This window comes from Hyaena hyaena, unplaced genomic scaffold (genome assembly GCF_003009895.1).
Source record: "Hyaena hyaena isolate Hyena2069 unplaced genomic scaffold, ASM300989v1 scaffold_1853, whole genome shotgun sequence".
Classification (NCBI taxonomy): Eukaryota; Metazoa; Chordata; class Mammalia; order Carnivora; family Hyaenidae; genus Hyaena; species Hyaena hyaena.
Genome location: NW_024082486.1, coordinates 89,788 through 116,734, shown reverse-complemented (window position 1 = coordinate 116,734; position 26,947 = coordinate 89,788). Strand labels below are relative to the sequence as shown.

The window sequence follows — 26,947 nt, the reverse complement described above, 5'->3', positions numbered from 1 at the left end:
GTAAATGTTCACATATTCATTCATGACTCAGTGAAATCCATCATCGTGGACCAGTTCAGACACATAACACAAAAGAAGGATGAATGGTACAGTTTGTGATATGAAATGTGTTTATAGAAGGTGTATTGGTAATCTTGGAGAAGGATACAGAAAATATGATTTAAAAATTAATATTGGTCAGAGGGAATTATCTTATTTGGTAGAAAATGTTTGGCACTTTACACAAGTTATTTAATTCGACTTCAACTCAGTTTCTTCATGAACAACACACAGTATTAATAGTCCTTAATTCATAGGTTGTATTAAATAAGAGGTGGTGCTTTACAAAACATTAGATGTTAGATCACCTTTGGTAAATTGTATTACTTGTATTGCCAAGTGCATTTTATGGGGGTTATCTGGTTCCACATCTATTATTGCCATTAATTATTCCTATGGTATAGCATGTAGATAAAAGTCAGCAATTTGATTAAACTTGGTTTACTTTCCTATGAAAAACTGGAGATTATAAAAAATAACAACAAAATTAATGCCTAATACTTTGTCATGCTTACAGTGTACCTATATTCTAAAACATGCAGATAAACTTTAAGGTTACAGTATTTCGTGACACATATAGGGAACAGAGAGGGGATATGACTCATGCAAAGACCACAAGTTGGAAGTAATAATATGGGGTTTGAATCCAGGTGGTCTAGTTCCAAGTTAGTGCTCTTAAATTCTATTATATACTTTGTATTAGAAAAAAAAATTGAAATGTATTTAGCTATTGAAAAAACAGACAACAAATTAATATCACAGATTGCTTTAATAAATTCACATGACTAACCCCACCTATTCAACTTCTGTATAACATCAAAATCAGTCTCCACTCTCCATTTTACATGGTATGTGAATTATATGTCCTGAGGCCATATAAACAGGAAAGTGTTGATTTTATTTTTTTTTTTCTTGGATCACAGTTTTATTTTGGGAAGCTGGTGTGAGGATGGGATGTCTTCCAAAGGAGACGAGGCTTCTCCCACAATTATTTTTAATGCAGATTTACCTATATTATGTATAAGCATAGTATCCAAATTAAGTTAAGTCAATTTTTACCCATAATAAACTCCCTTTTGGTAGCTTTAAGTTATTTATCCTTTTACAATATAGATTGTAACATTTGTCCAATGACTAATATGTCACAAAAACATAATCACTATTGTAACACCATACTATTTTTTTTAATGTTTATTTATTTTTGAGGGAGAGACAGAGCATGAGAGGGGGAGGAGCAGAGAGAGAGGCAGACACAGAATCAGAAGCAGGCTCCAGGATCCTCGCTGTCAGCACAGAGATCCACGCGGGACTCGAAACCACGAACCATGAGATCATGACCTGAGCCGAAGTCAGACGCTCAAACGACTGAGCCACCCAGGTGCCTCTGTAACATCATATTATTAAAAGTATTTTTCAAAAAGATTCTTTTGGTAGTTTACCTAAGACAATTTGTGGTACGAGATCTCCCTGTGGCCTTGAGGATTTGTGAAATTCACTTAACATTAAATGTGACCAGTCATCATTGCGGCAATTACAAATAAAAGCCCAAATAAGGATCAAGAAAAAAACTGTAACAGCAACAAAATGACACTTCATATTGTCAAAAATGAATGATGGGTTTATGGCTTTCATTATATTATTACCTCTTCTATTGTATCTTTGTAAATTCTTTCATAATTAAGGTTTAAAAATGTGAACTTAATGTTTAAATGCCAGTTGTGGAAGCAGCAACATCTCTGTTTAAGAATTACTGCACTCAAGGGAGCATAACATTTTGTACAAGAGAATATAATTTATTAGAGTAATACAGATTTTTTTATTATGCATATAATTCAGAAAATTATGCTGAGGAAATAATTACTTCTTTTCTGACTTGGCTAATCTGTATTTGGGACAGTAGCAATGAAATTTGTTCAGACATCATTTAGCATGAGCATGATTATCAACATTCTTGCCATGTAGAAACTTGTTATCACTAAACACTTGGTAAGCAAATTCAAATATAAATTTAGTAAATTTTAAGTATCCAAAATCTTCCATGATTAATTACTGTGTTGTTACTAGTTAAATCAGTTATTTTCCAATTATTATTGATCCATGTTGCCTCTGTTTAATAACCAACTTATTAATAGTTTTAGCTCACATAATATAATCAAAAAATACTTTTATTTTTATCCTTGATACCTTCAAAGATGTTTTTGTTAGATACTCTATCCCTGTCCTTTGATAATATCTCAGTCAGCTCTCTTAAGCTTTCTGAGTCAGTCTGAGTTAGAAATGTTTTATTAGTAGTCTTTTCAAGAGTAGCTTCAATTAAGAAAACAAAAGTTAAAGCTCAAATTACAAAAGCAGAGAATGAAGGGAAAAAAATCACTATTTATCATAAATTAGTTACATTACTATAAAAGAATATTATGAATTTATGCCAAAAATCTAGTCAACATAAATGAACTGAACAAATTCCAAGAAAGACACAAATTACCAACATGGACCTTGAAAAGAAATACAAACTCTTAATAGGCCTTAAACAAATGAAGAAAATTAAGTTGTAATTAAAAATATCCCAACCAAGAAAAAAACTCATGCAAACATGTCTTCACTGGGGGGATTCAATCAACTTTTTAAGGAACACATAATATCAATTCTTCACAAACTTTCAGAATATACAGATGTAAACAACACTTCATTCTATGTATCCTGATACCAAAGCCAATTGAAAACATCACAAGAAAACAAAGGTGTAACCTATTTTCACTCATAAACATAAGTACAAAAATTTCTTAACAAAATATTAATAAATCACTTCCAGATCATAAAATTACTAACTAATGACCAAATAGCATTTATCCTAAAGATTTAAGATTAGTTTAATATCCAAGAATAATCAATCGAATATACCATAATAATAGAAGAAAATAAAAAAACTCTCATCTCAAAGAGTTTCAGAATTCGCATTTGACAAAATCATACATCCATTCACAAATTTTTTAAATCCTCTAAAAACATAATGAATAGGGGGCAAGCTCTTCAACCTGATATAGTCTATCTATAAGAAGTCCATAGCTAACATCATACTCAACAGTGAAAAAGTCAATGCTTTCTCTCTAATACTGGGCACAGGGCAAAAATGGCTGTTCTTACCACTTACATCCACCATTGTGCTAGAGGGTTTATATAATGCAATTAAATGAAAATAAAATTTAAAAAGAAGGTTAAAGTATCCAGATTGGAAAGAAAGAAAGAAAAGTATTTTTATTAAAAAAATGGCATGACCTTATAGATAGGAAATTCTAAAGAAGAAACTAATAGATATATAATAGAAGAGTACATTAAGGCCATGAGATAAGAAACTAATATAAAAAAATAGCGATTGCATACTTAATAACAGCAAAAGACAAATTAGCAATGAAGTTGAGAAAAAATTCAATTCACATTAAAATCACAGATAATAAAATATTTAGGAATAGATTTAACAAAATAAATGCAGGACTTATAAACTGAAAATCACAAATAATTGATCAGAGAAATCAAATAGATTGATGATAGAAAGAACAGCTGGTGGAAGTATAAAATTACTTAATCACTTTGGAAAATAGGTTGGAACTTTCTACAAACATTGAACATGAACTTATAATGCAGCAATTCCACTCCACACCCAAGAGAATGAAATAAATGTCCACACAAAAACCTGTATGCATATGCCCATAAAAGTATTATTATGCATATTCTTCAAAACTGAAAACAAGTCAAACGTGTATATTTGGTGAATGGATAAATAATATGTGGCATATCTGTACAATAAAAATTACTCCAACAAAAAAAGGAACAAAATACTGATATGGAACAAAATACTGATACAACAATCCTGAATGAATCTCAAATACACTGTCTTCTTTGATAATAAGACTGATGTTGCTCCTTGGAGCTTGGTTAGTTTCAGAAAGCCAAAGGTTTCAGTGACTTTGAGTTTCTGAAGTGCATGAGCCTTCAGAAGATTCCAGCACTCCCCTGTCAAGTCTTCCAGATTTCCTGGAGTAGATATTAAGCCATTCCTTTGAGATGAACCTTTTCAGAATTCCTGCCCCAAAGAAACGATGAAAATTTATCATGCAGCAATAGATAACTAATCCAGGAGATAATAAACGTTAAAATATATATTAAAAGGAAAGAAGGATTCTCTCTAGGACTTGAGTTGGAATGGACCCCGCAGGGCCTTAAGGCAGCGTCCATGGTTGGAAGAGGAACCCTTGCCCCTAACCAGGCAGAAACTTTGTCCAAGGGGCCTGTCACTAGGGATCCAGGTGATGTTTACTCACTACAGGAAAGTGTGCCAGGCTGCAGCTACTTCCAGAGAAGTTTCTCTTCCTTCCTTCCTTCCTCCCTTTCTTCTTTCTTTCCTCATTTTCTTCTTTCTTTTTCTCTCTCTCTTTCTTTCTCTCTTTCTCTCTTTCTCTCTTTCTTTCTTTCTTTCTTTCTTTCTTTCTTTCTTTCTTTCTTTCTCTCTCTCTCTCTCTCTCTCTCTGTCTTTCTTAATGTTTATTTTTTTGAGAGAGAGACAGAGCGCAAACAGAGGAGGGGCTGAAGAGAAAGGGAACACAGAATCTGAAGCAGGCTCCAGGCTCTGAACTGCCAGCACACAACCCGAAGCAGGGCTCAATGCCACAAACCATGAGATCATGACCTGAGCCGAAGTTGGACGCTCAACCAACTGAGCCTCCCAGGCACCCCAAGAAGCTTCTGTTTCTATGGAGATAGATAGAGCTTTAAGCACTCATAGCCCCTGGTGGCCTGGAGTGGGGGACTGAGCCCATTTACCTGCCTTCTGTGCCTGTGGATGGGAGGTGAGCAGGGCCCTGCTGGGGCACAGAGCCTGGCCTGGAGGGATTGGCCACAAAGGCAGGGAAGTTGGTGATTCTTTCTGGAAGTCTCTGGCTCCATCATCTTCTGACAGGGATCATAGCTATTCTCAGGGTTCTCAGCCCAAGGCAGACCTGCCTGGGAGCTCCTGGCACCATTTCAGTGCCCGGACCTTGAGGGGAGCAGGACGGTCAGGGCGCCATGTGTGGCATCTGCATGGACAGGGTGAGGAACAAGTCAGAGGTACCTTGCCCAGCTGCAGCCATGCCCACTGCCGAGCTGCCTGTGCGCCTGGCAAAAGCGGTGCCAGGACTTCCCACCAGACATCAAGGCCTGTCCCCGGCATCATGCCCATCGTAGCCACATCACCTCCAACAAATTCTGGGCGAGCAAGGAGGCTGAGAAGAGGCAACTCATCAGAAGCTTCAAGGCTTGGACCAGCCTCCTTCCTACGGGAGGAAGGCCACTGCCTCTTCAAGTATAACTGTATTTACCTGGAGCCGAGGCCCCAGGCTCTGGTTCTATCTGCACAGAGTATGTACAGCTGGCTTCTGTGACTGATATGCTGGGCCCAGCAGCGTTCATAGGGGCAACTAATTAGAGGAAGAAGTATTCTTCACGGGCTGTGTCCTCGCCACGGCCTTCTGGGACTCAGAACTCCTCCCGGATCCCAGCATCGTGTAACCTGGACCAATGCGTGAGGGAGGGGCTGAGTGCAGGGCAATAGGTCTTTTCCATTTTGGGGCTAGGTGGGAGATGAAAGTAGTAAGTGCTCTACCCATATTCACTGCAGCAGTGACACAACTGAGGAACATGGGGATGGGGGAAGACACTGGGAAAGAGTGTTCTTACACTCTTGACAAGGATTGAGTTTTAACTTTGTTATTTTGTAGAATGATTATGAAAGAAAACAAATAAAGTGCACCTACACCATAAAGAAAAGAAAAAAAAAAAGAGGAGAGGAGAGAAGGAGGAAGGAAGGGAAGAAAAGAGGAGGAAGAAAAAAGGAAAGGAAATTTTATTTATTTATTTATTCCTATGTCTGGTACTTGATGCTGGTGGTTTGCTAGAGGTCTGGGTGGAGGGATAGACAAGAATACTCATTCATTGTCTCTTTATGTAGCCTGGGCTTCATCTCAGCATGGTGGCTAATGGTCAAAGGCAAGTGTTTCAAAACAAAAGAAATCCAGACAGAAACTCTTGCTTTTATGACCTAACATGGTCATAATTTTTAATGTTTTAATGTTTATTTTACTAAATTTTGAGAAAGAGAGAGAGAGAGTGTGTGTGTGTGTGTGTGTGTGTGTGAGAGAGAGAGAGAGAGAGAGAGAGAAAGAGAGAGCAGGGGAGGGTTGGTTGGGGGAGTTGGAGAGAGAATCCCAAGCAGACTCCACACTACCAACAAAGAGCCTGAAGCAGAGCTTGAACCCACAAACAGTAAGATCATGATCTGACAGGAAATCAAGAATCAGACACCCAGTCGACTGAGTTACCCAGGTGCCCTGACAGAACCCAATTCTTGACAGAAGGAATGCCAACCTTACTGTCAAAAGAATCTGTGGAAAGGGAGAGACACATAGCATGCCCATTTTTTTGGAACTTACAGTTAGAAATCTCTTTCAGAAATGGTTCGCTAGTAACTAGCATAGTAACCTTTATTAAATCTTAAGAAAATTAAATTTTATTTATTTTTTAAAAGTTTTTATTTAAGAGTGCCTAGGTGGCTCAGTTGGTTAAGCAGCCAATTCTGGCTCAGATCATTATCTCATGGTTCATGGGTTCCAGTCCCACATCAGGGCTCTGTGCTTAACAGCTCGGAGCCTGGACCCTGCTTCAGATATTCTGTGTCTCCCTCTTTCTCTCTGCCACTCCCCTGCTCACGCTCTGTCTCTCTCTGTCTCTCAAAAAAAAAAAAAAAAAAAAAAAAAAAAAAAAGCTAATTTTTGTTAAGTTAAAAAGTTTTTATTTAAATTCCAGTTAGTTAACATATAGTGTAATACTAAACCTAACCAAAAAGGTAAGAGATCCCTACCCTGACATCTGTAAAACACTGATGAAAGAAATGGAAGATGACATACAGAAATGGAAAAACATTCCTGCTCATGGATGGGAAAACTAAAATGTATTTAAAAGAGAAGTCAGAACTGATATGAACTTTGGTTCCTGACGCCTTGCTCCTCAGTACTGAGGGGTTTAGCATAAAGGGGCAAAGAGAACTCATTGGCTTTATCCAAGGCTCTCGTCAATGTAGAATATCAAGATTCCACATAAGATTTCATTTGACAAAGTACCGCAATAGTCTACACTTTTGAAAAATACAGATCTATAAATACCCACTCACAGGTGAGAAAATTTTGGTGTAATCTTGCCCTACATTTTTCTGTCAGAGCCAAGACTGGAATCCAATCTTCTCACTAGGCTTTTCACTGCTCTGTGATATAGGTCATTGAACTCAAAGAAGAAGAAGACACACTGCCTGAGATCTGCCCATGTGTGTGATAATCTTACTTTCTTTTTTGAAAAATTTTAAATGTCTACTTATTTTTGTGAAGGGGGGTTGATGGGAAGAGAGAGAGACCCACACACAGAAATGGAAGCAAGCTCCATGCTCCACCCTGTCAGCACAGAACCCCACACGGGGCTTGGACTCAGAAACCCCAAGACCATGAACTGACCTGAAGTCAGCCGCTTAACCAACTGAGCCACCCAGGAGCCCCAGTAATCACTTACTTTCAAAGAGTAACACTTAGGCTGCTATTTGGCCACCATGCTATGAGAAAGCACAGTTCATATTCAATGATCAAAGTACGGATTTTTTTTTTTTAAATTTGCACTAAATATTCAATAAACACCAGTCAAATAATAGAATATTTCCAGGAACCAATGAGAAATGTAATCGAAAATGTTTTGAAAACTGTAAAGCAATAACAAACACAAGATTCCTAATATGTTAAAATACACTGGAGCTATTAGGCTTCCTTATTTAAAAATGACATTTGCTTTTGAATAACTATAGGTGTTAAAAATTCAATTTTGTGACTATTGTATTAAATTGCAACTACAACAATGTCAAGAATGAAATCATAGCTTTCTATGCCCAAAAAAAAAAAAAATTGAATGATAGTGCAAACTGAGCATGATACAATGAATAACACAAGCTTTCTTTTCCTTTTCTCTTTAAATTAGTTCACTTTTAAATTACAACTTAAGATAAACCCTATCTAACAATAGCCCTGTTCAATTACAGCAGTGTGATCTGCATCTATACCAAGACAATCCATCAAGCGCATTTAAATTATTCATAAAACCTACACCAAAGTCAAATATTACTTGGCTGTTGGTGACAAAAACTGATCTCCAAAGAAAAAGGAACCTTTAAAATACCGCCAATCAGCTTTTCCCCCCAAAGAACACACTAGAGAAAACTTACCATTAATTTTAAATATTTGCAATACCATGAAGCCCTTAGATATTCTGAATTCCTGGAGAGCAAGAGCTGTACCATATTCACCTTTAAGCCTCTAGAGTTTAACACAGAGCCTAGTAAATTCTAGCAAATTAAATGTATGAATGAATAAATGTTCTTTCCAAAACAGACTAAACTGAGAAGCAAGAATGAATTTAATACAGCTGATAAAACAGGAAACTTCTGTGGATGATGACCCATGGGCACCATGATTATTGGTATATTTTCCTTGAATTCACCTAGGGGCAACAAGAATATAGATGCCATTTCACTTTATGTTCAACTCTCTATAATTTTAAAAACTCTTCTTAAGTGACTGTCTTTAATATAATCACAACAAAATTAAATTAATATGTGGAAGGAAAGTAAAACTCATCATTGATTTTATAAAAAAGAGGTGATTTTGAGGGCCCCTGTGAGACTCAGTCAGTTAAGCGTCTGACTCTTGATTTTGACTGAGGTCATGATCTCACAGTTTGTGAGATTCAGCCCCATTTGGTGGGGCTCTGTGCTGATAGCTAGAGTCTGCTTGGGATTTTCTGTCTCCCTCTCTGTCTGCCTCTCTCCAGCTCGCACATGTGTGCACTCTCTCTCTCTCTTTCTCAAAATAAATAAACAGTTTTTTAAAAGAGGTGATTTCATACAAGTAGTTAATAGATGTCAGTATATATCAAATTTCTGAAATGTGACTGTTCACTATAGAACTGTAATAGGTAACAGTCCAACAAACCTAGATAGATAGACAGGTAGATAGAGATGATAGATAGATAGATAGATAGATAGATCAATAGATATCAAGACTAATATAATTTCAATTTAGTTATACGTAGATTGCAAATATATAAATAATTTTTTACTATTTGGTACTCTATGCATATGAAAATCACTATGACTAGTTTAACTAAAAACTTACTTAAAATATACCTAATAAAGCATAGTCATGTGATTAACTGTCCCTGTGGAATTCTGTTGGGGAGTGAGAGAGTCCAGGACTCACAGCCCCTTTTGGTCACCACCCCCTGTGTGACACGGGGCTGCAAAGGAAAGAGCTCTGAGCCTCCATTTCCTCACACTCACAGCGTGACCATAGTCTTCATCTTGACTGAATGTATATTGAGGTATAAGACTTATTTAGTTTATTAGTTTATACTAGTATTATTGCTTACGATTATTCTAGAAAAATTAGATGCTTTCTTCTCATTTAGTCTAAACATCATTTCATCGCGAGCGATGTGGCATGCAGGCAGATGAAATTCTTCAGAAAACTGTATCACAAAATCTATTTCTTTCTGTTTAAGCTCTTAATCATGACATGACCACACTCTGGTCACTTATAACCTTTTGTAACATCTCCCTGGAGGCTGTGTAAGAACATCCTTAAACTGAAAGTCCCTGGAAAGGAGCATCAATTGAACTGTTGTCACTTATTTTGGTCAGTTTCTAACTACTCCTAAACTTTAATATCCTTAATAGACTTCAGTCTTGTTTTTGTCATAAACCACAACACAGTGTTTGGCATGTAAATTATATTCAGGGCAAGCTCATGACAACGAACACATGAACTTATGTTTAGTCTGAATTATGGATAGCAATGCCAGAGGTTAATTTTTCTGTACATATGAAGGTGGTGTCCTATTCATTATGTTGAAGTAAAACACAGTTATAACAAAATAGCTTTATATACCAAATAACCTCAAAAAATAATTACCCAACAATTTAATCCCAATTCATAATGATATATTTACATACAAAATTTTCCCCAAATGTAGCAGCTAGTGAGTCAATTCACTGATATTAGACCTGTCCCACAATCAATGCAAATAATCCATTGATAGTTTCTGATAATTGGAATGAAGGGAATTTTTGGAGCTTCCTTCTTTCTTAAAATTCTCAACATTAGCATCATAAAGACAGCAAGGCAGTAAAGCATAAAAGAATTATTAGGAGTCTTATAAATTATTTGGACCTCCGACTATAGCAACTGATTAATGACTGCTTTTTAATTAATTGGAAGTTATTCAATCATTGTAACATTTCATTTTGCCTGAGATTTTTAATGTAAGGGTCAGGCCGGAACATATGCTAGTTCAATCTGCAATAAGGTATACTTACATGTTTTTTTCTTCTTGGCAGTACAAGTGTAATCTATTTATTTCTCAGTCAGTCACCATGATGATAGTTTCCTGCTTAGCTGGCTAGTTTGATCAGTGAAAACAGCCTTATGCATTAGAATATGAATACATTTTACTTTTAAACTCTGCAAATTCAAGCAAAATAAAGCCCACAATAAGCTATTCTTACTGTAAATCTTTAGCTACCATGTGGTATATGTTTAGTCTCTTTATTTTTCACATCAATGCATAACATTTACCCCAGCAGACTTCCTTGAGGGCTCTAAAATAAACAGTAGTCTTTGAACAGATACTGGAACAGATCAGGGAGATACATATTTTAGAAATGTTAATTTGACATCACTCTTACAATCTTATTGTATAACATTTTATATATACATATGTTCACATATATATGGATAAGATGATATATATGGACATATATACATATATAGCTCCATGTTTGTATGTGTGTATGTGTATGCCCATATATATATATTTTATATGTATTTATATATACACATATATATTCCCATATATATGTATTTTTATATGTATTTATATATACATATATATGCTCATATATGTGTATTTAGATACATATATATGTATATATATATAAATGTATCTAAATCCCAGTTCTGCTTATTTCCTAGTAAGGACCAACATAAATAATGAGAACCTATTCGAGAGGGTTTCTTAATTTGCATGTAAGTAAACTCTAGAGCCAGCATGTGCTCTAATCATATCAATAGCTAAAAAAGATAGATTTCTCCAAATATGAAAAAATCAAAAACTGAGAATCAGTGATACTTGCTTCCACTGCAAAAATGCAAACTCTCCTTTCATCTTCTACATGGTGGAAGCCCAAGGCTCTGACTGGAAGTGTCAGCCTTGCTACTTCAAGTGCCCTCACACAGTGATGATGGCTTTGATGGTCTACATGGCCAGTGGGGAGAAAGAGACCTTCCAGATACAGAACAGGGGATTAATGAACTATCTGTAGAGAAATCATATGGTAGAGGAGCAGCTTGTGGAAAACCTGTTCGGCATGACAAGGACTTGGGAATTTCCTCAGAGTCAAGTGGGCACAACCAAAAGCTCAAATTGAGAAATCCTGCTCTAAACTCACCCAAGAAGACTGCCTTCTATGTAAGGGGACCCTGGAATTGAGAAGCTGGAAGGTCTACCACTGAGTGCTCATACCACGTTCCTATGCAGATGGGATGCCCAGAACCCCCATCGTCAGATAACTCAAAGATCACTTAAGACAACAATGGGCAACCGCCTTTCCTGCCAGTCCATTCAGGCTTAGAAGCAGTGGTGACCAATGGCATTCTATAGGACAGATAAGAGAGATCTGTGTGCTCCCTCTCTCTTGTCCACTCTGACAGGCTAGAGAATGTGTACCCCACAATGGAGGGGTCACAGTTCCAACTTATGATGTCATTGAAGTCTGCAGTTATCTATTGCTGTGTCACAACAAATGACCCTAAACGTTGCTTAAAATAATTACAGTTTTAGTCTTTCTCACAATGTCGTAAGAACTTGGGCAGAGCCGGTCTGGGTACATGTCCAACTCACATGGCGTTGCTGGGTGTTCCACTGTGGTTTCAGCCAGCATGTTCCAAGACAGTCTCACGCACATACCCAACATCCTGGCAGGTACGATGCGAAGGCTGAGCTGAACTGAGATGGTCAACCTGACCACCCGTGTGTGAACTCTCTAGAATGGCAGCCTCGGGGTAGTCAGTTCACTCATATGACAGGTCAGCGTTCCAACAAACAAGGTAGAAGCTGCATGTTCTTTATTATAAGTCTGACCTTTAATAATCAGAATAACCTAGAGGTAATGCAATTGGCTAAAGACGTCAGTAAGGCCTGAGAATAGATGTCTGGCTATTCATGTTTAGTCACAATTGTTGAAGATAAACAAAACTGTTTAATATTTACACCCCACTGAGTTGAGACTGAACAAAAACCCCTCAGCAGAAATAGTCGCAGTCAACTCTTCCTTGCATAGAAAAATGAAATTAGCTGCCAATGTATCTGTAGCAGATGAACAAAATAAAATAAGAAGGAAACAAAATGAGAGATACTCTAAAAGGATTTCCCCAGGGGCGCCTGGGTGGCTTAGTCGGTTAAGCGACCGACTTTCACTTAGGTCATGATCTCGTGGTTCGTGGGTTCGAGCCCCGCGTCGGGCTCTGTGCTGACTGCCAGCTCAGAGCCTGGAGCCTGTTTCAGTCTGTGACTCCCTCTCTCTCTGACCCTCCCCTGCTCACCCTCTCTCTCTCTCTCTCTCCCCTAGAAATAAGTAAAACATTAAAAAAAATTTTAAAAAAAATAAAAAAATAAAAGGATTTCGCCAAACCTTTCAGGAGATTCTAAGCAGAGGGACTGGAAGACCCACTTATTTTGCAAACAACTACATTGATAACCAAACGTCACCATCCCCCCCGACTAATCTGTTGCCTTAGGAAGCTGTGATAATGTCTTACATTGTCCAGCCAAACATGTAAGTCCTAGGTCACTCTCAGTCTAGAGGATTCTATTCTGGACCAACCAGACACCAACACAAGGGACCAGTGACAGCAATCCTATTAATTCTGAGGGACACCTTGAAGAAAACCACTTACAGCTCCTATATATCCCACAGTGACATTCATAAAAAAAAAAATCACATTAAAATTACATTCTATGAAAAAGAGAGAAGGAAGAGGGGTGATTTTAAAAATACTCTCTTCAGTGTGAGAAAACATTTCAGAATGGGCTGTTTTGCGTGATAATGAATTCCTCATGCCTGGTGTCCAAAGCTCCCAATATTACAGTACAGGGGGTCCGGCATGGGAGAGAAGTTGGAACACCGATGGATTTCTGTGGGTGTAGCATTGAAAGCGATGAGGTCACACAATGAAATGCACTACTAGATATTCATGCAAGCCTGCGAACAGGACTCATTGGCAGCTGTCACAATTTCTCCGGACTTACGCTATGAGGAAAAAGAACAGGTTTCTGAGTTTCCCCAGGAGACCACTCAGCTGTCAGTCGAAAAATGAAAAACACCTCAGCAGGGACTCGTTTAAGACTGTTCAATACGAAGAACTGCAGTGTAACATTGATTGTGTCCATGCCATACTTACTAACTTTACTCGCAATTATGGAGAAATTATACTGCGCCGTGCTTTCTCTGTCTAGTAACTCATTCGTGGCGATAGTTCCTTCAGTTCCATCTATTGTAAAGTAGCTGTCCCCATCACTCTTCCAATCTATGAAGTACCTGTATATAAAAAGAGCAGATGCAAATGTGCAGTGATTACACATTAATCATAATGGCAGTCAGGCTAACTTGACACAGTTCCTTATTTTTCTCCCTGTAGCTATTACCTATCTTGCAATAAAGAAGAGTGTAAATGACAGCTTCTTTATTGCAAAGTCAGTATGCTCAAGGGAAAACTGGATATAATGAAAGATTTAGTGCTCCTGCTGTTCATATTATTTTAGGGTCTTGACACCTTGAAAGCTCAGCAGAGACGAAAATTCTAAAGCTGACCATGGGTTTCCTTAACCTGCTGAATATTAAAACTTTTCCAAGCAGTAAAAGATTCCTTAATGGCTGCGGGAAGAACTGGGGGTAGGAGAAGCATCTGGATACAGCAACAAAGAACTTCGGCCAGAACAGAGGTAGAATCTTTATTTCCACGGATAGAAAAAAAAATCATATTATGGAAACTAAGGGGCAATTTTGGAACCGACAATGTGGCATTTATAGAGAAATATTCCCCTCAAACACATATAAAGGAGACACTGTCGTTTTATTACTCTATATATCAGTACAACTTTCTAAAACAAACAAACAAAACAAAGCAGTGAACAATGTCCCTTTATCTTCTTTATTAGTTAACCTTTTTGATAACAACAGATGTTACCTTCTTTATATGAAGAAACTGGACTAAAGCAGTCCAAGAAAATAAATTTAAAAAAAACAGAAATTGCAATGATATAAATCCTTATGCTGCAGATATATAGAGTGAAAAATCTTTTTCAAACACATATTTTCAATCATAGTAAGAAGCATTTTGAAATCTTAACATGTGCCAGATACTGTTCTAAATGCTTACTTGTATTACCTTATTAAACCCCACAAAAACTCTAAAAAGTAAGAATTATTCATCTCCCCATTTTACCTATGAGGAAACTGAAGCATCGAGATATTAAGGAATGTGCCTCAGTTCACATAGAAATTCTAGAGCTGATGTTTGAAATAGGTCATCAATGTTTTTCATAATTGTCATTATGTAGTCTTACCAATTTTAAAATAGCACTGAATCTGAAAGAGCTCTGTTCATCAAAAGGCTCAATGTACAATAAATTTATCAACACTACTCTAGCCTGGGAATCATGGTGAGGTCAATACAGACATCATCGAATGAACCCATCTAAATCCCCAGGACAAAGAAAGTGATCTGGTTGTTCATTGTGAAGTTATTAAGTCATGTATTTCAAAATAGCAAGTTACTGTTTTGACAAGTTGGTTATTTAAAGCTGGGGCTAGTGGGGGTGCCTGGGTGGCTCAGTAGGTTAAGCATCCGACTTCGGCTCAGGTCATGATCTCACAGTCCATGAGTTTGAGTCCAGCGTCAGGCTCTGTGCCGACAGCTCAGAGCCTGGAGCCTGCTTCAGCTTGTGTCTCCCTCTCTCTCTCTCTTCCCCTCCCCCACTTACATTCTGTCTCTCTGTCAAAAATTAAACAAAAACATAAAAAGAATTAAACTGAGTTTAGTTTGCATCTCATTTCAGCGCTAGATTAAAACCAATTGCTTTTATAGATGGAGTCAGATTATGAGCCATGCCGTTAATCTGCCTTGGATATTTCTGTTGTTGATTTGATGGGTGAGAATGCATTGATGTCTTATGATTTCAATGTTGCATCCTGTCTCATAGGAATAGTCTCAGAACGACCATACCACCCTGAACACGCCCGGTGTCGTCTGATCTCGGAAGCTAAGCAGGGTCAGGCCTGATTAGTACTTGGATGGGAGGAATACTCTCAGAAATTAATATTATATAAATAAATACATACATACATAAATAAACACATAAACACATAAATAAATAATAAAGTTAAGGCATATTTAAAGGTCAGAAAGGACAGAGTATAATAGAGCTAATTCTCCCTATCACATCATCCACTTTTCCGAACAAGAAATCATTTTCTCACAAAACCCTTTTCCAGTACCTTTATTCAATTGGTCAGAAGAATAATTTAGAAGAACCTTGCTACTGAATCTCCTTAGTGACTGTAGCATTTCTGGAGAAAATTGTTGGTGTAGAGAAACTAGGTCCGATTGTACAATTCACCAAATATTTTCTGAGGCCTTACTCTACACTCGACACTCTCCTAGAGTTGAGACATACAGTAAAGTACAATGCCCACCAGTGAGAAGTCAGTAGGGAGACACAGACAGGTAATTTCAGTGCCGGATAGGGCAGAGAAGACACCCAGTTCAACACCTGTTGGTTCAGGCAAACCTTCCTTCACATGATGTTTGCTGACGTTAGAAAGTGATACAGGAATTATTCAGGAGAAGAGCGAGATAGAGGCAAAGTGTGGAGAGGAGGAAAGGCATTTCAGAAAGCTGCAACAGCCATAGCAAAACTATGGTGTGCGGGGTAAACTAACAGTAAACTGCTGGAAATCATGGGAAAAATATCTAAAATGCACAGTCATATGGAAAAAGTTAAAAGATTTAGGTCAAGGAGGGTCATATAAAGTACATTTAGGACTTTGGACATGATTCTATGGGTAATGAACACTATCAAGGGGGATAATTTGCAATCTTTTAGGGAGGGGAAGTTGATGATTTCTCTTTTTTTATGTTTTTATTTAAATTCCAGTTAGTTAACATACAGTGTAATATTAGTTTCAGGTGTACAATTTAGTGTTTCGACACTTCCATATAACACCCGGTGGTTATCACAGTAAGTGCCCCCCTTACTCCCCATCACATATTCTGTGCCATCTCCACCCCCCCACGCCACCATCCACTCACCCAAGTCCTCTCTGGTAACCATCATTTTTTTCTTTTAGTTAAGAGTGTGTTTTTTGGTTTCAAAATCTTTCCCCTCTGATACCTAGTCTTTCTCTTGTATTTGGAAAATAATACTCACCTAACAGTATAACAGTAAGTGCTATTGTAAAGGTGAAATGACATAAAATATATGGGGCTCAGCATAGAATCATGCGTGTGTGTACATGTGTGTGTATATCCCTTCCTTCCTTTCTCTTTCCACATTAAGGATTATTTTGTTTTACTTCCCAGATTACAAAAAAAAAAAAAAATCCCTAACATAAAAACATGCTTACTCCTGGAACCAAGCTGTGACATTCACAGCCCTCAACTTTAAAATACCTGTACCACAGAGCTCCTACACAAAGCCCTAAAATACAAACCATAAGCACAAACATCCAGGCCCTATTTCACACAACAGTGTTTTGTGTTTGGCTCTCATTCACTATTGTCTGGCATCTAATTTTTAGCTCCATCACCATATTTTTTGGTACCTCCTTTCTCTGGATGTTATCTTTCCGGAAAACTTACTATCTCCTTCTGGAGTACTACTGAAACTTATTTGAACATTATCTACTCAGTTAAGCATCTTCAGACTCTTCCCATAACTGATCAAACTCCAAGACTGTAGGTTAGTACTAGGTCCTGTCATTGGCCTGATGTCCTACCTTAGGGTGACTGACTGATACCTGTGCCTGACTGAACAATAACCATGAAGCAACAGCCACCATTTTAAATTGTGATGTGTTGCCCGATATAGCAATTAAGAAACGACCCACATTGAGGAAGCGAAAATAGAGTTACTCTTACATTTACTAGACATTTTCATAGAAGATGACCCTGTTCTAAAATGTGTCGATTATTTTTCAGGACATACACTCTTCTAAAGTGTAGATGACATGTTTACTTTAGGTTTGCCACAATGCACAGCCAATCTAAGGGGAGAATGATATTTTAATTGCAACTCTTTATAAAAGTATAACATGAACTGTCTAATTTGGCCTCAGCCACCTGTGTAAATGAGAAAATCCCTGAAATATAGAATTTGAATCATCTTACCCCTATTTGGTAAGTAGACGAGATTTAAATTTTTAAAAAGGTGTTTATGATCTATATATAATGAAATACATGTATAGTTCATATAAGTATGCAGCCACTGTTGCTAAGAAACCTGTTTCCACAATTGAATAGAAATAAAAAATTAAAGCATTAACCAAATCTGTTCAGACCACTTGACAGGGTACAATTTTATTACTTTTCTGTAAATGAGTTTTCAGAAATGCCTTAAAAAGTTTTCTTCTCTTCATTAGGTAAGCATTCTCCTTAAAATTGTGTCTTTTAATTTGCCTAATAACTTTCTCACAGTTAATGGAAAAGCTAAATTCTCAAACACATTTTGTAAAAAGTACCTGATGGTCCAGAGTTACTCTAAAAGTATTACATTTCATTCTTTAAGCAATAAAGATGTAGGAGTAATGATTCAGGTTAAGGTAGAAAATTTTCTTTTGTTAAATGATAATAATCAAAATCTCTTCATTCTGTCTTAGTCACTATTTTGTTTTGTTTCTTTTTAATTTTTTTTGTGTGTGGAATATAATTAAATGAAAATAAATTCAGTTCAATTTATTTCCACAAACATTCTATTGAGAACCTAAGCCAGATATAACAACACTTAGGTTATAACTGCTTCATCAAGAATCACAATTAAATTTCTTTCTTAGAAATCCCAATATTTCTCTCAAACTTGTTAAATTGTACTTGTTAGTTTCCTATTAATCTCCTTTTGTTTTCTTTAACAAAAGGAGTTAGAATCTCCTTATTCTAACTTTCCCTTAGTAAATATAAAAATTATATCATAGATGATTTAGAGAGCTTCTCTCATTGTTTGATGTGAAACTGAACATTTTTATAAAATTATAATCATTTAAGAAAGGCATAACTTTTGTGTCTTTAAGTTTTCTATTTGGAAGTACATAATATGTTTATAAATACATCTTTAAAGAAAGAGAGATGCATCATAATCTACATTTTATTAAAATTATAGTTGTTATATTTTAATTTACCTCCAGGTTGCTTAAGATTTTCTTAGTTTGTAATTCCTCATCAACAGGGAAATACAAATAGAACTCACAATGAGATACTATTCTTGCATCTGTCAGAATGGCTAGAAATGTTGGTGAAGGGGAACCTTCTAACTTATTTTTAAATAGTCACATAAGGCCTTCTGACTGTGTATCCCTTTATGTATCAAAATGCCAACTTTATCTGCCCCCAAAGCTTTATACCTGGAGCCTCTGAAGCAGCTTGCTCTAGTGGGAAGAAAGTAAAGGTTAGGCAAATATTGATTCAGTTTGGGTTCTGCTGTTAAAAACTTCAGTATTAAACAGAATTTTCAGTTTTCTCATGCATTACAAAATATGGACAGTACTAGCTGACTAAATAAGGAAAATGTGATCATGACTTTGCCCATGTTTCTCTCCATGAAGCCTTAGCAAATCCCTCCAGGCAGCTTTATTGCTTCCTTATTACAAAATTCTATCTTCCTACTTCTTTTATCTAATTTATCTATTTTAATTGGCATTAATAGTCTCTCTCCAATGAGAACAGTGAAATAATTGTATTTTGCTTTGTTGTTACATAAGTTTCCATAGAATAGTCAGGATTCATCACCGAGTTTACTGTTGCATCCATATCTTATACTTGTATGTATGAATTGCATTATTTTATAAAACACCTGACTTTGTTAATAATAGTCTGATGATATTTCAAGCATGGAATCATTTAATGTGTATCCTTGACTATTCAAATGTATTAATTCTGAAGCCCTTTACAGGTACCTTCCACATAATTACTCTCTTGAACTGAATCAAGTGCCTGTTGATCCAGTTGACAGTTGGGAGTTATTTACTCTCTAGTGACTGTGACAAAATGTCTCTGAGCCAGAGACATTTTAACTAGAATTCTTTACCATTTGAGACCCATATATAGGCATCATATTTGAAAGACAGCTTTTATTTTCCTTTTTTTCTGATAACAAACCTACATCTCCTCTTTGCAGTTTGTTTACTCTTTAGCTCCTTTGCACTCTGAAAATGACACACATTTTCTTAACTCATTAAATAGTCTTATAATATTTTCTAAGGAGAGGGCTTTATATTTATGATATATTTAAAGCAACTGATCTTTTGTAGGCAAGGATGTGGAGAAAGTGGAACCCTTTTGCACTGCTGGTGGGAATGCAAACTGGTGCAGCCACTGTGGAAAACAGAATGAAGGTTCCTCAAAAATTAAAAATAGAATTACCCTACAAACCAGCAATTGCACTACTAGGGATTTTATCCAAAGGATACAAAAGTGCTGATTCGAAGGGGCACATGAACCCCAATATTTATAGCAGCACTATCGACAATAGCCAAAGTATGGAAAGAGCCCAAATGTCGATCAACTGATGAATGGATGAAGAAGATGTGGTATGTATGTATGTATGTATGTATGTATGTATGTATAATGGAAAATTACTTGCTGATCAAAAAGAATGAATTTTTATCATTTGCAACAACATGGATAGAAATAAAGTGCATTATGCTAAGCAAAATAAATCAGAGAAAGACAAATATCATGTGATTTGTATTACATGTGGAATTTAAGAAACATAACAGATGAACATAGGGGAAGGGAAGCAAAAATAAGATAATAAAGAGAGGTAGACAAACCATAAATGACTCTTAAATACAGAGAACAAACTAAAGGTTGCTGGTGGAGTCTTGGGTGGGGGAATGTGCTAAATGGATGATGTGCATTAAAGAGGGCACTTGTTGGAATGAGTAGTGGGTGTTATACGTAAATTATGAATTACTAAATTACACTATAGGTTAACCAACTTAGATTTAAATAAAAATTTTAAAAATAGTAAACTGATCTTTAAGTATCAAAATAATATGAAATTTCAAATAAATGTGAGAAAAGGCTATTTTGCAAAACCAATTAAAGAAATAGAAAGTAGGGAATGAGCTATAAAATGTGTGTGCCTTATATGGGGTACTCCCGCAGCATTTCAAGATGAAGCAAAGAACAGCAACGTCCACCAGGCAAAAGGTAAACCAAAAAAAGTCAGTTATAAAAATATATATATAAATTTGGCTGTTTTGTCATTTTGAGGAGTTAACATGAAATATAATAGGATAGGCTTCAAAGTAACCCATCATCCTAACTAGTATCCAAATGCTTAGCCATTGAGATTTCCTTGAGTGTATCACTAGAATAACACAATTTTGTCTAAAATTAAAATAAATTCATCATTGACATAATTGACTGTCAATCTACATATAAACTAGACTTGTAGGTCTGTATCATAGATCCATTAAATTTTGTCAATAAATCCTCAATTATGTCTAAATCTTATAAGAACTTTGTGGTTGTCTAAAAAGATAAAAGTCACTGAATCTCAAATAATAAAAAATTTATTTCAATACATACCAAAAACTTAATATAACAACTATGTAACTTGTCTTTTGCTTTTCCAGCCTGACAAATATCAATGTTGTCATAGTTCAATTAAACATTTTTCAGATTTTGGGGCGCCTGGGTGGCTTAGTCGGTTAAGCGTCCGACTTTCGCTCAGGTCATGATCTCGCGGTTCGTGGGTTCGAGCCCCGCGTCGGGCTCTGTGCTGACTGCCAGCTCAGAGCCTGGAGCCTGTTTCAGTCTGTGACTCCCTCTCTCTCTGACCCTCCCCTGCTCATGCTGTCTCTCTCTCTCTCTCCTAGAAATAAATAAAAATATTAAAAAAAAAAAATTTTTCAGATTTAGTGAAAATTGCTGTAAGAGTTAAATCAAGGAAACATAATGTTTAGAATACTTTCAAGTGTATAATAAGGTCCATGGTTACCATATTTTAAATAATTGTACATTTTTACTGACTTATTTTGACTTTCCACCAATTTTGTTTAATAAGCTACTGAAAATTTGAAAGTTTAATTATATATTCAACAATTTTTAAAAAATTACAAAGCAACTCACAAACTTAGATGAGTATTTCAATTACACTGAAGAAAGGGAGCAATTAGTTTGATCCTTAGCATCTGGCTGCTTATGGTTAAATCCTATTCTCATTCTTGCTTAAAATAGAATTGGATCTACATGGGCTTCAGTTTCTCCTTCTGTAAAATAAAGTCAGTTATATTTCAACAAATCTGACGAAAGTGCTCAGTGTAAATCCAGGAACAAATTAGCTATTATGATGTCAGTAGATATTGATGGTTAACCAAATTCACTATATATGGTAGCAACCAAAGTAAATAAAAGTAAACATGTCCATTTGGTACATGTTCTTTGCAGTAGCTCCTTTTTATTGATGGTCAATGGATTGGTCATTTGAGAAAAACAAAATGAGTTTATTCACAAAGGGATTTCTTATTATTCATAGAAAGATAAATTCTTAATCAACAACCTCTCAAATGAATAATTCTTAATCATTCCATTGATGTAAATTTAGAGGGAATGCTTCTTTCATTTCTAGTGCAATTAAAATAAGCAGGGAATTCTAGTAAAGTCATTGCCTTTCTCTAACATTGTCAACTGCATAATAGGTCTGGTTGTAAATGAGAGATTCTGATGGATGAATAATTGGATAAGAGCACGTCTAAAGCTTATATATACTTAGTTGTCTCACAGAAACTTAGCTGAGTTTCTGGCTAATGGAGATGAAGGAGAGATTACAGATATGCAAATCAAGTCTCTGATAAATTACACAACTGAAAACTAGCATTAAGAAATCTGAAAATGAAATTCACCCAAACTCAACTATTCTCTTTACTTTTGTTCACACAATTCTATTGCCTTCCATTAAAATAGTTTCTCACCTTCTATTTCATCTCCTTCATCCTTGACTTTAAAGAATTCTTGTATGTTTTAGAGAAAAGTCCTTTATCAAATGTGTCTCTTGCAAACATACATATTAAAATTCACATTGTGAATGCTAAAGTAAAGAGATAAGGCAAGCAGTGCTCAAAAAGGATTAACTGTTTTATCTTAATGAATATTTTATATAACCTTATGGATAAAATGTTTTCTCCCAATTGCTATCTGAGTCTTCAGTATTTTCTAAGAAAACAGGCCATAAATATAAAATTAGTTTGCTCTCTGCTAAATAATATAAACCGGAATACAAAAGAGTGATTAGAGTTATACAAAATGAGAAACTGGACTCTACATAAGGAAGCATTTTTAAAGCTCACTTTAAGAAAAAGAAATAATGTGTTAGTCTCTTTATTAGAATCTTTAATGAATTACTTCATTAATTCTAAGTGGAAACAACCTGATCTTTAACGTTAGGTAAGATTAAGTACCACCAAAATATATATTGCAAATTTTTAGATCACTAGAAGGATGCAGGAAAAATAACTATATAAACAATACAAAAATATTAAATGAAAAATAGAGATAATATATATGAATGATAGACATGGGAGGAAAAAGCAGATAGAACCTGATAGTATGGAATATTTCAAAGAAACTCAGGGAAAAAGTAAAAGAAATTGTGTAATTAGGCACTACAGGTACAGCTTAAAGTGTTCATATCTGGGGATGTTTCCCTATTTTACTTCTTTACTATTGTGATGTGTTTAGGGAATTATTTGTCCAAAGTTGATTTTTGTATGGTGTCTACTTGCAAAAGTACTGATGACATTTAGCTTCCATTAACTCTATAAAAGCTAAGGATTTGAAAAACCATTTACAGAAGTAGAAGAAGAAGAAGAAGAAGAAGAAGAAGCAGCAGCAGCAGCAGCAGCAGCAGCAGAAGCAGAAGCAGAAGAAGCAGAAGCAGCAGAAGCAGAAGCAGAAGAAGCAGAAGCAGAAGAAGCAGCAGAAGCAGAAGAGGAAGAGGAAGAGGAAGAAGAAAGAGTATAGTCTTGACTGTATTGTATTAGGATAGCAGAGATACAGCCCTATAAACATTACAACTAAACACATAGTTCTTCAAAAGTTAAAAAAAAAAAAAAAAAGATCTATTATGTTTATGTACCTAGATCTGCTTATGGCCAATTTGGAAAAATACAAATGTACATATATGCATACATATACATTTTAGATTTCATTACTGCATTTCATTATATATTAGTGTAAATATTTCAAAAGCATTTTAGACTCATTAAATTTTGCATGTAGTATGTGAGAGAATAAAGAAATATTCCTGATTATCAGGTATCTTTTCATTTTGTGTATTTGTGGATGGTTGTTAAAAAGTGAATACATATGTATTCAATAAGCTAAAAATAGTAAGTACCATAATAGAGTCTTATATGGTTGGTGTCTTTAGTGAATATGAAAAATAAGAGAAACACAAGATTGATAGGAAGGAGAAATGAGTTAGAATAGGTAAAGAGAAAAGGTAAATTTTGGTGAACCTCATTTTCAGAGCTCCTAATGGTAATTCTGAGCTGAACATCACTTACTGGTATATCTGAATTGTATACATTTATCTATGACTTTATTTGCATAACTGTAATATCTCCTTAATCTCCTTGGGTAGCCATTAGCCAGAAACTCAGATAATTGAGTATGTATAAGCTTTAGACATGCTTTTATAGAGTTATTCATCCATCAGAAAGTCCCACTTACAATAGGTTCTTATCTGGAGTTGACATTATTAAAGAAAGGCAACACCTTTACTAGAATTCCCTGCTTATTTTGATCACACTAGGGAAAAATTAACATTCATAAAGTTCAACGATATGAAAACAAACAACTTATTTTAAAAACTGGTCAAAGAAATGAACAAATCTTACCAAAGAAGATACACAGATGTCAAATAGGGATGTAAAAAGATGTTCCATTTATGCTGTTTAATCAGCAAATTAAAACAACTATGAAATACCACTACACACCTATTAAAATGTCCAAATATTGGAATACTAACAACACCAAATTCTGGTGAGGATGTGGAGAAACAGGAACTCTCATTCATTGCTGGTGGAAATGCAAGATGGTACAACCACTTTAGAAGACAATGTAGTGGCTTCTTACAAATCTAGGCATACTCTAACCACATGATCCAGCAAATGCACTTCTTGGTATTGACACAAAGGAAGTGAAAATTTATTTCCACATAAAAACTTGCACATAGATCTTTAAATCACTTTATCAGTAATTTCCAAGACTTGAAAGTAATTAAGATGTTCTCTAGTAGGTGATTGGACAAATAAACTAAGGTACATCCAGACAACAGAATAGTATTTAGCACTGAAAAGAAGTGACCTGGTGAGCTATAAAAAAAATATGAAGGAAACTTTATGTATGTTACTAACAGAAAGATGTTTACCTGGAAAGCCTACATACTGTATGACCCCAACTAGTTGACATTCTAGAGAAGTTAAACTATAGAGGCAATAAATACATGAATGATTTACAGGGCTTAGTAGGGGTAGGGCTGGGGGAGGAATGAATAGATAGAGCACGGAGGATTTTTAGTGTGGTAAGAATATGATGTATACCTGTCATTATACATGTATTCAAACCCCCAGAACGTACAGAACCAAGAATGTGTCCTAAGGCAAACTATGGATTTTGGGTGCTTATGACATGTAGGTTCAATTGGAGCAAATGTATCACTCTGGTAGATGATGTCAGTCATGGAGGACCCTATGCATGTGTGGTGGCCATGGATATAGGGGAAATCTGTGTACCTTTTCTCAGTTTTGCTGTAAACTTAAGCTTCTCTACAAATATTAAAATTGTGAAAATATGGGGTGCCTGGGTGGCTCAGTTGGTTAAGTGCATCACTTTGGCTCAGGTCAGCATCTCATAGCTCCTAGGTTTGAGCACTATGTTGGACTCTATGCTGACAGCTCAGAGCCTGAAGCCTGCTTTGGATTCTGTGTCTCCCTCTCTCTGCCCCTCTCCTGCTTGTGCTCTATCTCTCTCTCCTTCAAGATAAATAAACATTAAAAAATATTCAAAACACCTATTTAAATTTTTTAAAAAATAAAAATGTAAAAACAAACTATTTTATAACAATACCTCATTTAATCCTATAAAAAATCACTAAATAAGTGAAAAATGGAGAATAAAAAGTGTTAAGTGAAAAAAATAGAGATATGGTAAACAAATAAATGTAAATATGAGAATAAAAAGCAGACAGAATTAACCTGGTATTATGGAATATTTCAAAGAAACTTTGGGGGAAAAAAGGGACTGTGGAATTTCTACACTGTAGTAGATGCTGAATGTATTAATGTCTGGGAGTGGGTGATTTTTTGAAGTTTGAATTTTTGCCTTTTTTGTTTTTTTGAGAGAGAGAGAGTGCAAGCTAGGAGTGAGGAGCAGGGACAGAGCATCAGAAGCAGACTCTGTGCTGACAGCATGATGCCAATGTGGGGCTCAAACTCAGGAACTATGATATCATGACCTGAACGAAAGTTGGACATTCAACTGACTGAGCCACCCAGGCGTCGCTGAATTTTTACCAGTTAATTAACATTGAAAGTAAATTATATTTGCTGCTATTGGATGACATTTGATTATCTGGATCTCTCTTTCCTCTCACTCCCCAAGACTGTTTTGTAGTTGAGCTCAACTTTCTGCCCATAGAATAAGATTTTTGATGTATTGGAAAGGGCTTTCAGGTAAAATCAGCTACGTTGATAGTCTCTTAATTCATGATGAAAAAATCAATTCCAACTGACTACAGAAATTTTTTCCAAAAGTGTTGTGAACACACCAGATTTGGGATTTAAGATAATTTCAAGCAGGACACAGATAAACATTTCTATTTTAACAACCAGTTATTAATTATTTTAAATACCACATTCTACTTATGATAATAGATAATGGTTTTCTGTTTATTAATTAATTGTATTACTTGTTTTAAGTAGTAGGTTTTGGTTAGAAATACCATTAAACAAAAGAAGGTTACATGAAAAAAGAATGCTATAATTGTTCAATTAAATTCTGTGAGTTTGAATTTACATATGGAAGTTTATATGCACAAAATAAATTTTACTTTGAGTCATTAAACTCTTACCATCCCATACTACTTACATAGATTGAGTTTAGAACCAAATTGTCCATGTTTTTTCATTATATACACAAAATTAGATTAAATTTTCTTTTAAAATTCATAGGATAACTAAGATGTTTACATCTTTGGAACAAAAGAAAAGAGACATACAGAACAAAATTATCCACTAAAATTTCTACCTTACAAATCACTCATACTCAAAACAAATACTAATATCCAGTGTTACTGAATTGCTGGGAGCCGCACCGGCCTCGCTGGATGAGTCATAGTGAGGAAATGGTAGCGTTTGCACAGCTCCTGCCATGAGAAACGAAAACTGGTATCTCCTTCTGCTACTACTGGCTCATGTTGGAAATGAGGCTGCTGGTATTGACCAGGCCTCACA

General features: G+C 35.7%; 1 protein-coding gene across 1 annotated transcript in view; it reads right to left on the bottom strand.

Annotated features, from left to right (window-relative positions):
• Nucleotides 1-26,947, bottom strand: part of LOC120226840 (cadherin-12) — a 98,424-nt gene that overhangs the window by 14,657 nt on the left and 56,820 nt on the right. Inside the window, exon 5 of the mRNA XM_039225006.1 lies at nt 13,617-13,753. Within this exon, the coding sequence (XP_039080937.1) occupies nt 13,617-13,753 (137 nt within the window). The remainder of the gene's footprint in view (nt 1-13,616; nt 13,754-26,947) is intronic.